The sequence below is a fragment of the Mastomys coucha genome, unplaced genomic scaffold, assembly GCF_008632895.1.
Source record: "Mastomys coucha isolate ucsf_1 unplaced genomic scaffold, UCSF_Mcou_1 pScaffold18, whole genome shotgun sequence".
Lineage (NCBI taxonomy): Eukaryota > Metazoa > Chordata > Mammalia > Rodentia > Muridae > Mastomys > Mastomys coucha.
The window spans coordinates 80,212,473-80,228,021 of record NW_022196900.1 but is presented as its reverse complement, the minus strand read 5'-3'; the positions used below and the strand labels follow the sequence as shown (position 1 = coordinate 80,228,021).

Below are 15,549 nucleotides of genomic sequence, written 5' to 3'. Positions count from 1 at the left end.
TCACACCCACCTCAAACACCTCATGGATAGCTTTTCGGAAACAGTGGAAGTTGTAGTCTATCAAACCTATAGGAGAGAGAAAGAGGCTGTCTATTTAAATGTCAACCATGAAGCTCCCCACTCTCTGAAACTCCTCACACTGCAATCACTGTAAAGCACGAATCCAGCAGCTAACACTGTTACCTCTAGGACAGAAGTGAACAGTGAGGACTGGTAATCTAACAAATCAAGTGGGAAGATGAATGTATTAAGAAACCCTGAAGTAAGGGTAGCATTCTTTCTACCAATGGCCCTGTAGAGCAGCTAGAGTGAGGTCTGCAGGAAGCAGGCAGGCAGCAGGGGTGTAAGCTCAGCAGGGCTCCAGCAGCCTCCACCCAATTCTGAGAGTGGACAGTTACTCTCTGTTTTAGGGACTGAACATCCACTTGAGACTTTGGGTGAACAAAGGTTTCTCTTATGACAGAAAGCTTGGGTTGCCATTTTCCCCCTTCACCTCTATATGTGGAACCCTAATTCTGAATGAGCAACTGAGATTGAGCTTAAAAATTCCATTTCCTAGCCTCTCCCGAGCCAGATACAGGCACTTGGCTTAAAATTATGAAATGCCCCAAACTGGATAGCAAGTTCTTCCATCATAAGAGCCATCATCTATACCCACTGGCATAGTAAGACGACCCTACCTGCAGTTGTCCACACCAAACACCAAAAGCACTGTGTGGCCTACCTAATCATCATATGACCTTTCAGTAACTTACAGCAGACTAGATAAGTCATTGAACATTTATTAACAGCATGAGAGCGGATGCAATGTGTCAAAAGCAGCAGCATCAGGTCCACATTTTCAAGCATATGCTAGCTGGGGCAGAAAGCCAAAACACAACAAATCAAAATAATCTGCCAACTAACTACAAATTCAAAAGAAGTCCACAGAAGGGAGAGCCAAATGCAGGCAGGGCAATGCTGGCAATGGAAACCTCATGGATGGGGCTCAACTTTAGGTATACTGGCTAGATTTCAATAAATCCTTGCACTTTGGTACATATGCACACATATATACAAATAAATGTACTGAAATTATAAACACAAAAACAAGTTACCAAAGAAACCTGAATATCCATGAATAAATGCTTTGCTATAAAAATATCTGTCCTAATTAGCAATTAAATATGTAAAAATGAGATACCACTTCACACGTACAGACTGAGAATATGAGAGTCCAACAGTATCAAGCATTCTCAAGGAGACAACATGATGAGAACACTCTCACAGTGCTATGAGTTGAAGACTGTAGAGCCACCTGGAAGAGTCCTATGTTAATGCGTGTACATCCCATTCTCACAGACTCATCCTAGAGACAGATGAGATGTGTACAGGCACTGGCTTTGGTGTGGATTTGCTCACGTTACTGCTGTTTGTTCATTTTTGAGGCAGTCTCTCATGCCGTCCAGTCTGGCCCCAAACCCATTAGGTAACCAAGGTGACCTTAAACTCCTGATCTTGCTTCCACCTCCCAAGTGTTGGGATTACAGGTGTGCACCATCATACCCAGTCTACATGATGCTGGGGACTGTGGACCCAGAACCTCCTGCATGCTACACAGGCCCTCTGACTATGGACCCACAGCTCTAGCCCATCGTCTTGTTGTTTTGCAGTCCTAGTGTGCTGGCTAGATTCATGCCAACCTGACACAAGGAAGGTTATCTGGAAAGAAGGAATCGAGAAAATGCCACCATAGGATTGGCCAGTAGGCAAGCATATAGAGTTTCCTTCATTGATGACTGATAAAGGGAGGGCCTTTGTGGGTGGTACCAACCCTGAGCAAGTAGGTAGTCTAGGTTCTGTAAGAAAGCACTGGAACAAGCTATGGAGGACAAGCATGTAAAAAGCACCTCTCTGTGGCCTCTGCATCAGCTCCAGCTTCCAGGATCCTGCCCTGTGTGAGTCCCGCTCCTTACGTCCCTCAGTGATGGGCTATAATTGGCACTGCAAGCTGAAACACTTTCCTCCCAAAGTTTCTCATGATCATGGTGCTTGGTCACAGCAACAGAGACACTAAAACACCTAGATGGCCTCAAACGTACAACAATCCTGCTTCTGCCTTTCAAGTGCTGACACTAAAGATATGAGCCTTTATACACAGTTTATTCATGAGTATTTGTCACAAATTAATTATACCTTTAAAAATATCTGAATGTGCAGCAACAAAAACAAAGTTCAATATATAACCCATACACAGCAATGGGAAAAATCTCAAAAATAACCCTGAACAAGAAGAAAAAACACATGTTGTAAAAACTAACTTCAATTCAGTATCATTTGCACAACAGTATTTATGGGTAGGTGTGAAGCAAAAGAGTAAACTATGCATAGGAAAAATAAAATACACCACCAAAAAAAAAGTTGTAAACCAAGAAATACACACAAGTCTGCAATTGTATGTCATACCAGCTCTTTTGTTAACTACATGCGTTTGTGTACGTGGGTTTGTACACCTGAATGTAGTGCCTATAGAGGCCAGGAGGTACCAGATCCTGGAACTACAGTTACAGGTGGTTATGAGCCACCCCACATGGCTGCTACAGTCATATGGAAGAGCAGGAAGTGATCTTAACCATTGATCTACCTCTCCAGACTCCACACTGGTTCTTAAGGTCAAAAATAAATACACATATTTTGTTTAATATGAAATGATGTATATATGAAGTATTTTTTTTGAAGCTCAGGTAGGAGAATGGGATTTTTTTATCTGTGTACATATGAGTATGTGAATGTGTGTGCACTGAGTGCAGGTATATACTTACCATATCATATGTGTGACCAGGGACAGCTTTGAGTGTGTATTCTCTCCTGCCTCAACTTCTACCTGGAGACAGGTTCTCTTGTTGACTGCTGTGTACACCAAAACATGGCACACAATAGAGATCTATGCATGAGTCCTAGTATTCTGCTACAGGCTATTGCAGTACCACAGGTCTGCAAGAACGTGGACTTAGGGGAGTCATTAAAGGCACAAATGGAAAGGAACCACAAGGAATAGTTTCAGGGAACAAATAATAGGAGTTGATAAAAATTCAATGTGAGCAACACTGAAGAATGAAAAGGGGAGAAAATGAAATCCTATCTATGGACCAATATATAAAGACATCTTTTAAAAAATCAATTACCATAAGACATCAAGGTTTAAACTTGAGGAAAACAGCATAACTTGTAACAGAAGCAGGGTAGGCAAGAGTCAGAGTGGAAAAGATTTTTACCCGGTCTGTGTGTATGGAGGAGTCGTCATCAATAATACTTGCTCACAATGGCCAGAACACCAGCAAATACTGAAGTGAGGATGTCTCACTTATAGCTCCAAATATGGTACTAGAACATCAGCTCTAGAAAGAGTTGTAGGTGTAAACTTTCAGTCATACACTGATTAACCCAAGCCATGAACAGGACTGGAGAGAGTCAACTTAATGAGCAAAAGCACTTCTCATATAAGCCTAACAAGCTAAGGTGGATCCCTGGAACCCATAGGAGGAGAGCAAGCTTCCAAGCCAGGAACTGGAGGAGCTGACGTTACAAGTAAGAAGCAAGCAGAAAGATTTGACTCTAAAGAACATGGGATTCAGAAAAAGAAAACTAGTCAGAAGGAAATAGGAGACAGAAAAATACTCAAGGTGATCCAAAGAAGAAAGCTGTGATCAAGGAAGGACTGACAGTCATGGGCTGCAGAAGACTAAAGACCACTGGATACGCCTGAGGGGGGCTGCAGACTGGTTCAGATAGAAAACAAGCTCTACGAAAGAAGAGCCAGCAAAAGTATACGGAGGAAGAGGGGGTGGATAAAAAGAAAAACTGAATTAAAGCATGAGATTAAAAGGAAAGAGAATGTCTAAGCTACATACAGACAGGAGGTACAGATGTATTTAAGTTCACTTCTAAGATAGCCATTAGTAGAGTACGTTTTCAAGAATCTGAAAAAACATAACAAAAAATATAACTTAAGAACATTTAGCTAGGTGTGGTGGCCCACAGCTTTAATCCCAGCATTCAAGAGGCAGATGGATCTCTGAGTTCAAGCTGGTCAGAGCTACATAATAGAGACCCTGTCTCAATACCAGACCACAACCACAACAACAAAAGAACAGCTCTGTAGGCTAGAGCTCTGGCTTCTCTTCCAGAGGACCATGATTTGATTGCCAGCCCACACATGGTGGCTCACAGCCATCTATAACTCCAGTTCCAGAACATTTGACACCTTCTTCTGGCTTCTACAGTACCTACATGTAAATATTACATGGACATACATGCAAGCAAAAAACTCATACACATAAAATAATAAAAATTAGAAAGAAAGAAAGAGGGCTGGTGAGATGGCTCAGCTGGTAAGAGCACCAACTGCTCTTCTGAAGGTCCTGAGATCAATTTCTGGCAACCATATGGTGGCTCACAACCACTGGTAATGAGATCTGACGCCCTCTTCTGGTACGTCTGAAGACAACTACAGTGTACTTATTTACAATAAGAAATACATCTTTGGGCCAGAGCCAGCAGGGACTGAGCCAGCAGTGTCTACCGAGCAAGCGGTGGTAGGGAGGGGGGAGCAAAGGAAGAAGAGGGAAAGAAAGAAGGAATGAACAATCTCTTTGAAAGCTGGAGAAATCAACAATTAGAGTGTTTGCAGCTCTTGCAGGTCTGGTTCCCAGCACCCAGCGGCTGGCGGCTCACGAGGACCTGTGGTTCTCATGCTCCAGGGATCCAATGCCCTCGTCTGACCTTCGCAGACTCCTGCACCCATGTGGTGTAAATACACTCAAGTACACACACATATAAAATAAAGAAGTCTAAAAAAGTTGTTTTTGTCTTCCAATCAGCATTTCTCTGTGTAGCCCTGGCTGTTCTCTACAGACCAGACTGAACTTGAAAGAGATCCACCTGCCTCTGCCTCCCACATGCTAGAATTAAAAAGCGTGAGCCACCACTGCCTAGCTTTTTTTTTTTTCCTTTTAATGATGACTCTCAATGCCCTGTAACTCCAGTTCCAAGAGATCCAATGCCTTCTGCTGGCCTCCACTGGCACTGCACTCATGTGATACATAGATACTCAGTTGCACATGTGTACACATACCTGAGCGTGCGCACACACACACACACAAAATAAAAAAGGAATAAAATTGAAACAATTAATAATAATACGAGCAGCTTTTTAAAAAAAATCTTCATTACCTTTTCGTTCAAAGCTCTCTTCCCTAAGAATGCAAACCAGTGCCAAAAATTTAGTGACTTCCTTTAAATAAAGGACAGTTGTATTATTCAGCTTGATAATGGCCATCGATTCTTTGTCATAAGCACTTCCACTTCCATCTTCCTTTAATCTATTTTAAAAGAAAGCACCATTTATTACAAGTTTCCCAACTAGGCATTTTGTACAGGAGCAAACCTTTCCACCCTGATCCCCAAACATCTTTTGAGAAGGAATAATACTGCCTGAATATACTGGGACAGTCATCACTTAGGGACAAGAGTCACAAGGAACACAATCCAGGAGCTTCTGTTATCAGCAAAGCTCTGCACGTCTCTCCATCACTACTGTAATCAACCATTTAGAGACAAAGGAAACAATGATATAGCTCTGAACCACTGACACTGCCAACGCCATGCTGGCCAGGCCACTCACTTGCCCAGATTGTGCTCTGAGGGCCTCCTCTCCCCATTTCCCTCGAGGTACATGACCATTTAGGACCTGCCACAGTCTCAGCCAGCTACTGCAGGGTATATTCTACATGCCAAACCAATTACACTTTTTCTCAGACACCTTTTGTTGTTTCATGAATAAATAAATAAATAAATGGAATCAAGAAAATTCATAAAAGTCTATCAAAGATCAATCCCAGCCAGAGACAGAGATTATGTTAAAAATCAACAACTTTTTAAAGAGTTTGAGTGCTGACAAGGTAAAGGAGTTTGCCGCCAAGTCTGACAACTAGAGTTTGATCCACAAGTGGAAACAGAAATGACTCCCACAAGCTGTTCTCCAACTTCTGCATGTGGTACCATAGCATGTATACGCCTGCACCTGTTAGGAATTAAGAGTTGCCAAAACTGGAGCTGGCGAGATGGCTTAGCGAGTAAGAGCACTGACTGCTCTTCCAATGGTCCTGAGTTCAAATCCCAGCAACCACATGGTGGCTCACAACCACCCATAATGAGATCTGGCGCCCTCTCTCTGCTGGTGCATCTGAAGTCAGCTACAGTGTACTTATATATAATAATAAATAAATAAATCTTTAAAAAAATACAAAAAAAAAAAAAAAAAAGAGTTGCCAAAACTGCCTCTTTAGTAGAGGTGTTTGGGGGCTGAGAAGATGGCCCACTGGCTAAAAAGCACTTCCTGATCCTCAAGAGGACCACACTTGGTTCCCAGCACACACATCAGACAGCTCAGAACCCTGTCATCCCAGTTTCAGCAATCTGCTATGCTCTCTGGCCTCCAAGGGAGTACATACCACAATGAACATAAACTCATGCAGACACACAGACACATACTCATAATATACAAAATAAATCTTAAGTATTTGTCTTCCAAATGAGGGTGAAAGACACAGGCACTCAAGAGTCTGAGGGATAAGAATGGACAGCCTGGCCTAAAGTGAGACTGTTTCAAAGACAGAGGAAAACGTATTTCAAAAAAATCCATTTAAAGAAAAAAAGTAAAGAAAACCATACTAAGAAGGAAATGCTACAGCAGGCACCTGGTGGAAAACAATGTTTCCTTCTGTTTTGTCTTTACTATCTCATGTATTATTTTCATGACAGAGAGCTTATTGTTTAAATTACCCTAAATTTTACAGGTTACCTTTTCATATATTAACTTGATCCCCACAACAACCCAGAAAATTGTTACTATTAATCTGTTTAACCCCTAATTTTGGGAGTTATGAAGGCAAGGGAACAAAACACAGTAATTTAAATACAAATAAGAGAATGATGTCAACTTTAAAGTCATAAAATTCTAATTTATAAAAAGTACAAGGATGTCTGACAAGATCTGGACTCAAACTTATGGTTTTAATCCAATCCCAAGCAGTTTCCAATATCCCAGCAGTTGGGAAGAGTGAACCATGTGCTTCAAGAGTATAAAGACGACAGCTTCCTCCTAACGGAGGAGGAGGAAATGCAAGTGCTCTGTACTGTCCGTCAGCTGACTGCCAGAGGTCGAGGAGATCCTATTCTGTACCACACGGGAAGTGAGAGAAGGCACCAGCTGACAAGCAACACAGCCGTACATGAACCTCTATGGATGGACCCACAGCCAGCAGCTGTAAACAGCTGCAGTTTCTAGTGTTGAGCTACATGATCTCAAGTCATACACTAACATGAGAACATTATGTCATGCAAGCTTGATGACCTGAGTTCAATCCCTAGAGCCTGCATAAAAGTGAAAGCAAGAAGTGAAAAAAAACTTGTCCTTTGGCCTCCATATGTATACCATAGTACATACAGCCCCTGCACACACACACACACACACACACACACACACACACACACACACTCTGTCTGTCTCTGTCTGTCTCTCTGTCTCTCTCTCTCTCACACACACATATTTTTAATTAAAAAAATGTTAAAGGCACATTCTTGGCTGGGGACACAGCTATGTAAACAACTTGCTTTTAGCAAATGTAAGACTATAAGGGACAGAAAGAATAAGAGAGACATCTAGATAGCTCTTCATGCATGATGATAAGACAGATTTAACGGTTAATAAAATTAAGAAATAAAATATACTAATGACTCTAAAAAATAGACTTAGATTTTTTTGTTTACTTTGCTTTGGGTCAAAACTCTCTCCGCAAGATTTTAAGGTGCTTGAATTGGAGATGTAGTTGGCTTCCACCCCTAAGACCATATAAAACTGGATATGGTAAGAGATACTGGTAATCCTAGTGTTTAGGAGGATCAGAAGTTCAAGGTTACCCTCTACTACATATATCAACTTTGAGGCTAGCCTGGGCTACTTGAGACCCTCTCTCAAAAACAAAAACAAAAAACCGAAAAAACCTCCAAAGCAAGTATGTTTATCTGATTTTTAGTCAAAATACATCCAAGCAAAAGCAGGAAGGTTAAAGCAAGAGGAAGCAGATTCAGAAGCAACATGCCCTAAAGGGATTCAGGTGAAAGGAACGGGAACCTGGTTACTGCTGAATTCTCAATGAAAAGCTTGTCGCAGATATCCTCAGATAAAGCACATGCCAAATATCAACCACATACACTACTCCTGTGACCCAGCAGTATCCTGCACATTCATTCTTTCATGCTGATATGGGATGCACGGAATACAGCAACTTCAAACCTTCCCTCATATTTATCTGTACAGGTAGACATAGCCTGCAAAAGAAAGATCTACAATAAAGAAACTATTAGTTTGTTTTTTTTTTTTAATGTACAAAAACCAAGTGACGGGGCTAGAGAGAGGTCTTAGCTGATAAAACCTATGACTGCACAAGCCTGACATCACAGTTGCACGATGAGAGTGCAAAGGTGGAGACAGGAGGTTCTACCATAGCATAGCAGGCCGGTGAGCCTAGAGTCCACAGAACACAAGAAACAAGTGAGTTTGTCTCAACAAGGCAGAAGGTGAGAACACACTCCTCAAAGTTGTCTGATCTTCACATGAGCATCATGGAGGATGAACACACAAAATGACAGTTTGAAAAATGTGAAACTAGCTTATAAACTTTTGATTAGCTTTTTCTTTTTTTAGAGGAATGTGTTCTACTGATCTACTTTTAAGACTAGAAAATATGGGCTGGCGAGATGGCTCAGCAGGTAAGAGCACTTACTGCTCTTCCAAAGGTCCTGAGTTCAAATCCCAGCAACCACCTGGTGGCTCACAACTACCTGTAATGAGATCTGACTCCCTCTTCTGGTGTGTCTGAAGACAGTTACAGTGTACTTAATTATAATAATAAATAAATCTTTGGGCTGGAGCGAGCAGGGTTGACTGGAGCGAGCAGAGGTCCTAAATTCAATTCCCAACAACCACATGAAGGCTCACAACCATATATACAGCTACAGTGTACTCACATGCATAAAATAAATAAATAAATCTTAAAAAAAAATAGAAAATACAAAAGTTTCCTGAGGAACGGACCATCTCAGATGGACAACAAAGGACAGCAAGTAATCTCTCGCTGTAATCAGTGCGAGTAAACAGACATAGACAAGACAAGGTAAGGCTAGGGTACAATACTGACAAAGCAGGCACACAGACAGAGGAGAGGAGGTGCAGTAGAAAGCACTTAGGCTAAATTAAGCACCCTGGGTATTCTGGTCTTGAGGGCTAGGCGAGAGGCTACAGAAAATGTTACTTGCAGGAAAGTTTTCATTTTTCATCTAGTCTAAAAAATCTTTTGGGTTTTGATATTTTATAAATTTCTACATAGTTTAAGGAATGTTCATATGGTAAGAGTCTATATTTGAGAGACTTATTGTGGAAACTGAGATGTATTATTCATCAAATATTTTACGTGTAATCTTTTATTATTTTTGATTCAATAAAGTTTTATTTGCCCAAATGTACAGCTGATTGAACTTGTTCATGCACTTTCACCAGCAGCTGGGGCACCTCTATCCTTTGTGTTTCTGGTGTAAATGACTTGGGCTCTGTGCTTTGAAATCAGCTTGAACAGTCCTTTACTAAGCCGCTCCTGAAGGGCTGCCCTGGCCAAGAACCTTGAATCTTAAGTCTCTCGGAGACCACGGCTGGACTAATGAGGCGAGTTGGAACTTCCTTACAGAGTTTGTGGTGTGTAGCTTTGTCAAACAGGACAAGATTATTCAGCTTGTCCCAAACTTTGCCTTTAGACCACTTCTTCTTTTTGGGCTTGTCACCAGATTTATTTACTGGGTCTTTGTCTTTTTTGGCCAACTTTCTTCTTGTCATCCTTGGGTGGCCTGGCCAAGCTCAGAGAGTAGTGTGGACCACTGCAGCCTCACTAAGATGTCCTGTAACCTTTCTAATAACTAAAATTCTGATTGTTTGAGACAAGGTCTCATTAATGATGTAAACCTGGCTGTCTTGGAACTCTGACAACTTCTGCCTCCCAAGGGCTAGGATTATCCATCATACCCCGATTAAAAATTCTGATTGTTTTTTTTTAAATACACTGCAAGACTAAGAATCTCTCATTTGGACTGAAGAGATGGCTCAATGGTTAAGAGCACTGGTTGCTCTTTCAGAGGAGGTGGTTTAATTCCTAGCACCTACAATGGTAGCTCATGCTTGCCTGAAAACCCCAGATATGACACCCTCACACAGACATTCATGCAGAAAAAATACCAAAGAACATAAAATAAAAATAAATCATTACAATTTTTTTAAAAAGCAACAACAATAACAACAACAAAAAGAATCCCTCACTCTACCAGGTATGGGGCACACACCTTTAGTCCCAGCACTCAGAAGATGGAGGTAGGAGGATCTCTATTAGTCAAGGCCAGCCTAGTCTTCATAGAGAGCCAGCCAAGGCTACATAATAAAACCCAAATAAATAAAAAACCTAAAAGTCCATTCCATGAAACCTGAGTTTTAGGCATAGCATTTACTCAGACATTTTTAGTGTGCTTTACTTATTGTTGTTTGGTTAGACAGGGCGCAACTTCAGACCCTCCTACTATGTGCTGAGATTCTATAGCTAAGCAACCTCAGCTGGCTGTTCAGACCATTTTGGAGACGGTTTGAGACATGGTCTCATTTTGCAGCCTGGTTAGCCTGGAACTCACTATGTAGACTAAGCTGGCCTCAAACTCAGAGATCTGTCTGTCTGCCTTTGCCTCCACATCTGGTCCCCAGATCACTTTAGATAAATTAATCTAGTTAGGTTCTTTTGTTTAAACCTTGCTAAGTCCCAGGAGACAGAAGATAATACAAACTCTCCCAAGTACAAAAAGAGAGACTTTCCAAGTGTTCTCTGCTATCCTGTCTGAAGGTGCAGCTCACAGAGACATCGTGTTCAAAGGTGACACACATGTTCTAAACAGTCCCACTTCAGGCTGGTAACATGGCTCAGTAGGTAAGGACACTTGTCACCAAGCCTGACCTGAGTAATGGCCCAGACCCACATAGTGAAAGAATCAACTCCCAAAAGCTGTCCTCTGACCACACAGGTGGCATGACACGCACACCCCACACACTGTACTCACATACACAGCAAGTACTTAAATGTAATTTCAAAAATAAGACTCACCGGGCAGTGGTGGTGTACGCTTTTAATCCCAGCACTTGGGAGGCAGAGGCAGGTGGATTTCTGAGTTCAAGGCCAGGCTGGTCTACAGAATGAGTTCCAGGACAGTCAGGGCTATACAGAGAAACCCTGTCTCGAAGAAAAGACCAAAAAAAAAAAAAAAAAAAAAAAAAAAAAAAAAAAAAAAGAAAGAAAAAAAAAGAAGAGACTCTCATTCATTCAGTATAACTCAGAGATAAGAATTAGGTAAGTTTTCCATTGTATGGAACCATGCAGAATGTGTAAGCACTTACCCATATATACAAGACACATCAATTACAACATCAATCATGTCACAGCAAAGTTCATAAGACTGCATATCCACAGGGGAGCTGTCTGTTGCAATGTAGATTTTGCTGACAACATCAAAGAGAAAAGCTTTTTCAATACCTGAATTCTTGGGAAAAACAAAATTGGGTAAGTGTTTCTTTTAAGAATCACAATTTACAATTTTTCAAAGACCTTAAATTACTGAAAAACAATCTTAATTTTAAAAGTAATTTCCCCATGGTTTGTTTTTATTTTTTTATGGTTCTGGGATACTGAATACAGAGTTCAATGAATGCTCTACTACTGAACTCAACCCCCACCTCTTCATATTACGTTTAAGTATGCAATTAGACCCCCAAAATAAAAAATGCTTGGTTGGGAGATTACTAGGTAGTCTTAGGATGACCTAAACTCACAATCCTTCTGCTTCTTCTTCTTGAGTGATGGGCTTACATGTGTGCTCCACCACACTCAGCAAGATTTATCAAGGGCAGTGGTGGTGCACGCCTTTAATCCCAGCACTTGGGAGGGTGAGGCAGGTGGATTTCTGAGTTCGAGGCCAGCCTGGTCTACAGAGTGATTCCAGGACAACTAGGGCTACACAGAGAAACCCTGTCTTGAAAAACAAACAAACAAACCAAAACAAGATTTATCATTACTTATGTGTGTGGTGATAAACCTGACCCTAAGGCCTTTCACATGCTAAGCAGTGCTCTCTCCAACCTCATGAAGACGCTTTTAATTAAGGAAGCATGGGGAACTTTACCTAACACACACACACACACACACACACACACAGTCAGAAAATAACCACTCAAGCTATACTTCATGCTATTTATCTTTCATGTTGAATCATTGATCTTTATTTAGTTCAAGTCCTCTTTTTTGGAGAATTAAATACAAACACATTTAACAACAGCAGAATTGGAAATTAAATCAAGGTAATTCATTTACTTACTGATATAAAGATATTTAATAGGTTTTCCAAAGTAGGCAGTTGTGGAATGAGTTTCTGTACCACCTTACTGAAGGCTTCAAATATTGAATGGTCATAGATACTAGTCAAATAAAAGCTGAAAAATACAACACAGGATGGTTATTCATATAAGAAGCCCAGTAAGTACTGCCACCATCTCTTCAATGGCAAGGTTCTTTACATTCAGATGTGCCCTGTCTACTACCCACACCATTTCTGATTGTAAGACCCCTTCCCAGTCCAGATGTGTGTCTGCTGTATTAAACAGAGGGTAACTGAGGGAGGACCCAGGAAGGCTCTTCAAGAGAGAAACACACAGGGTAACATAAGCAAACTACCCTTTGAAGCTTACTTCCCAAGCACAAACTGAGGAAAAAAGCCAAGATCAAAATTCAATGTAGAGGCATGGTCATTTGTTTTATTTTTGGCTTGTTTGTTTGTTTTTTTAAAGACACAGTGGTATGGAGCCCAGCCTGGCCTCAAACTCACTATATAGTGGAGAATGATCCTGAATTCCTAATCTTGAAGTTTCCACTTCCATGAGTGAAGCTAGGATTACAGGATTTCTGTCACCACACTCAGCAGAGTAATGTGGTATTTATTAAATAGTATTCACATTTCTACTAAAATGTCACCTCAAAAAGTCCTTTCCTGCCAGCCACAGTGGTGTAAACGTGTAATCCAAGTACCTGGGAAGAGGCAGGTGAATCCTGTGAGTTTGAGACCAGCCTGGTCTACACAGCAGAGCTCCAAGGCTGTATTGTGAGACTCTGTTCTTTCCTGACCAACCTATGTAAACAGTAAACATGTACCTGCTACCCTTTTGCCATTTTGTTCTTCACAGCACTGGTTAGGACTTAAAATTCCACCATACATTTCTTAGGAGCTGTGTCCTTCTCAATCGTAAGCCCCAATAGGAAAGCAGCTTTATCATCTCCCTGAGGGCAGCTGGGAGCACTGCCCTCAACTGTGTTCATGAGAGTTTACTGAGTAAAATATTTAGTCACAGCCACAACACCCTAAACACCTGACCTCCTGTGAACAAACGACTCTGCAGGTGCTTAGGGTCAGGCAGTTAGCCTGAGGGTGAAGACCTATAGGGAAGAGTTGGACTCTAAATGCGTTACAATGAAATCAAATGTAGATTGAACCAAACACAAATTTTACAGAAGGGCCCCTTAAATATTATGGACAATTCTATCAGCTTTTTTCATTGAGGACTTTTTTTTTCATCACTTAGTTGTATACATGATATATTTTATGTACAAATTATCACATAAGAATTGAGAAACTGTGTTTATACATTACAGGTGATTTAAAGAAAGTTTCAAGGAAGTGAATGAAGAACTAATCAAGTAGGAGTTCTATTCTAGAGGTGAGGGTACCACGGCAGGGAAGGCCACATGACTCCTGACACTAGCAAGGGAGGGACAGTTCAGGTTTCCTTTAGGCAAAAACTTCAGCAAGGTTAGGGTCCTCAGGACTGGAGATGAATGGGGACAGATAGAGCCCCAAACCACAGAGCATGTTCATAAGCTGAGTTCCTAGAAGTGGGAAAGCAAACTGCAGCTCCTCATGTTGGTACTAAATAAAGAGAGGTCTGGGATATGCTGGGGGTAGCTCAGGGTAGAATGCTTGCAGAGAATATAAAAGGTCCTGGGTTCAATCCCAACGCACATAAGTAGTAAAAGCTTGATGCAAACTCTACTGAGAGTAACAGGCTTAGTTTAGGGTCTTTCTGTTATAGGAAAACCATGAAATGCCCTAAAGTGCTCAACAAACAGGGAATAGAGAAAGTCATAATGGTTCCTCACCAGTACAAGGAAGCATGTTTAAAAATTGCAGCAAAAAAATATTAACAGATCCTTAAGATTGAGGGATTTTATGGGATGAAACTCTTATTTTCTCTTACAAACATTTATTTACTTTTGTTTTTCAAGACAGGCTCTTACTAAGTAGCCTTGGTTAGCTGACTTCAAATTTGCAACTCTCCTCCTGACTCTGCCTTCCAAGTGCTGGGATTACTAAAGTGCACCACCATGTACAACTCTTACAAAGACTCTACTTTCTCAATTTTTTTTTAAAAACATGAATTATTCGTGTTTTAAAAATTTAATCCAAGAGGGTCAATGACATTTCCCATACAATATTTTCTAGAAACTACCTGAAAGATTCTACAGTCTACGGCCCAGGAAACCTTAGGGACAGGACAACTGACTTAAGTATAGAAGGAAGTTTTTGTAACAGACCAAAGGCAAGGAAATTACACGTACATCTCTTCTCTGCTTCCCCTTTGAGCTGTTTTTATGATCAAGTGACACCCTCTTAGTACTTATAAATATTCATTTCTTCCTATTATCACAAAAGATATACAATAACATTCCTCATTCACTTTTAGAATACAAATACACAAAATACGTAACTTATTAATTCAAATTAGTATGTGTTCTTTAAGGTAAATTAACATTTAACTGTAAACCAGCAGTCCTTCAAACTCAACAGCAACACTATGTAAATGCAGAAGGCAAATGTACCTAACTTCAGAGTTTCTAAGAAGTATAAACTGTTTTAAAAGCTAAGATATATTAGAGTTAGTCCAGACTTGAAAGTATACACTTTTAAGATCCAAACTTAACTCTCACAAAAAAAAAAAAAAAAAAAAGGCAGATTTCTTACACAAAGCCAATGGGGGTTAAAGAGTGAAGAAACCCAGAGAGGAGAAGTCAGAAAGCAGACTCACGCCATGAGGAAACAGTCCCTGGAGAGGAGTATGGAAATACCTCACATGACCTCAATCATCAGGAAAATGAAAAGGGGGAAAAATAAGTTCTCAGTGACACAGACCTACAAAACAGCTTGGAAGTCAGCAAGGGAGAGATCCAAGCTATTAGAACTGGGGAAAGCACAGCCTCAGGATGGGCTTGTGAGGACAATTTAGGGCTCTCATGTCAAACACTCATACTGTTACCTAAGATGGAGCTTTTCCAGCCCGGCATCTGCAAGGTCATCATTGGCCCTTTGATGAATGTCCCTCTG

The 15,549-nt window shown here is 40.8% G+C and overlaps 1 protein-coding gene and 1 pseudogene across 1 annotated transcript in view; both read right to left on the bottom strand.

Moving 5' to 3' along the window:
* Rragc (Ras related GTP binding C) overlaps positions 1-15,549 on the bottom strand; it is a 31,504-nt gene that overhangs the window by 12,323 nt on the left and 3,632 nt on the right. Inside the window, exons 3-7 of the mRNA XM_031377024.1 lie at positions 15,482-15,546; positions 12,496-12,610; positions 11,522-11,664; positions 5,212-5,360; positions 5-66 (exon numbers count right to left, since the gene is read on the bottom strand). Of these exons, the coding sequence (XP_031232884.1) occupies positions 5-66; positions 5,212-5,360; positions 11,522-11,664; positions 12,496-12,610; positions 15,482-15,546 (534 nt within the window). The remainder of the gene's footprint in view (positions 1-4; positions 67-5,211; positions 5,361-11,521; positions 11,665-12,495; positions 12,611-15,481; positions 15,547-15,549) is intronic.
* Positions 9,036-10,992, bottom strand: LOC116095230 (annotated as a pseudogene).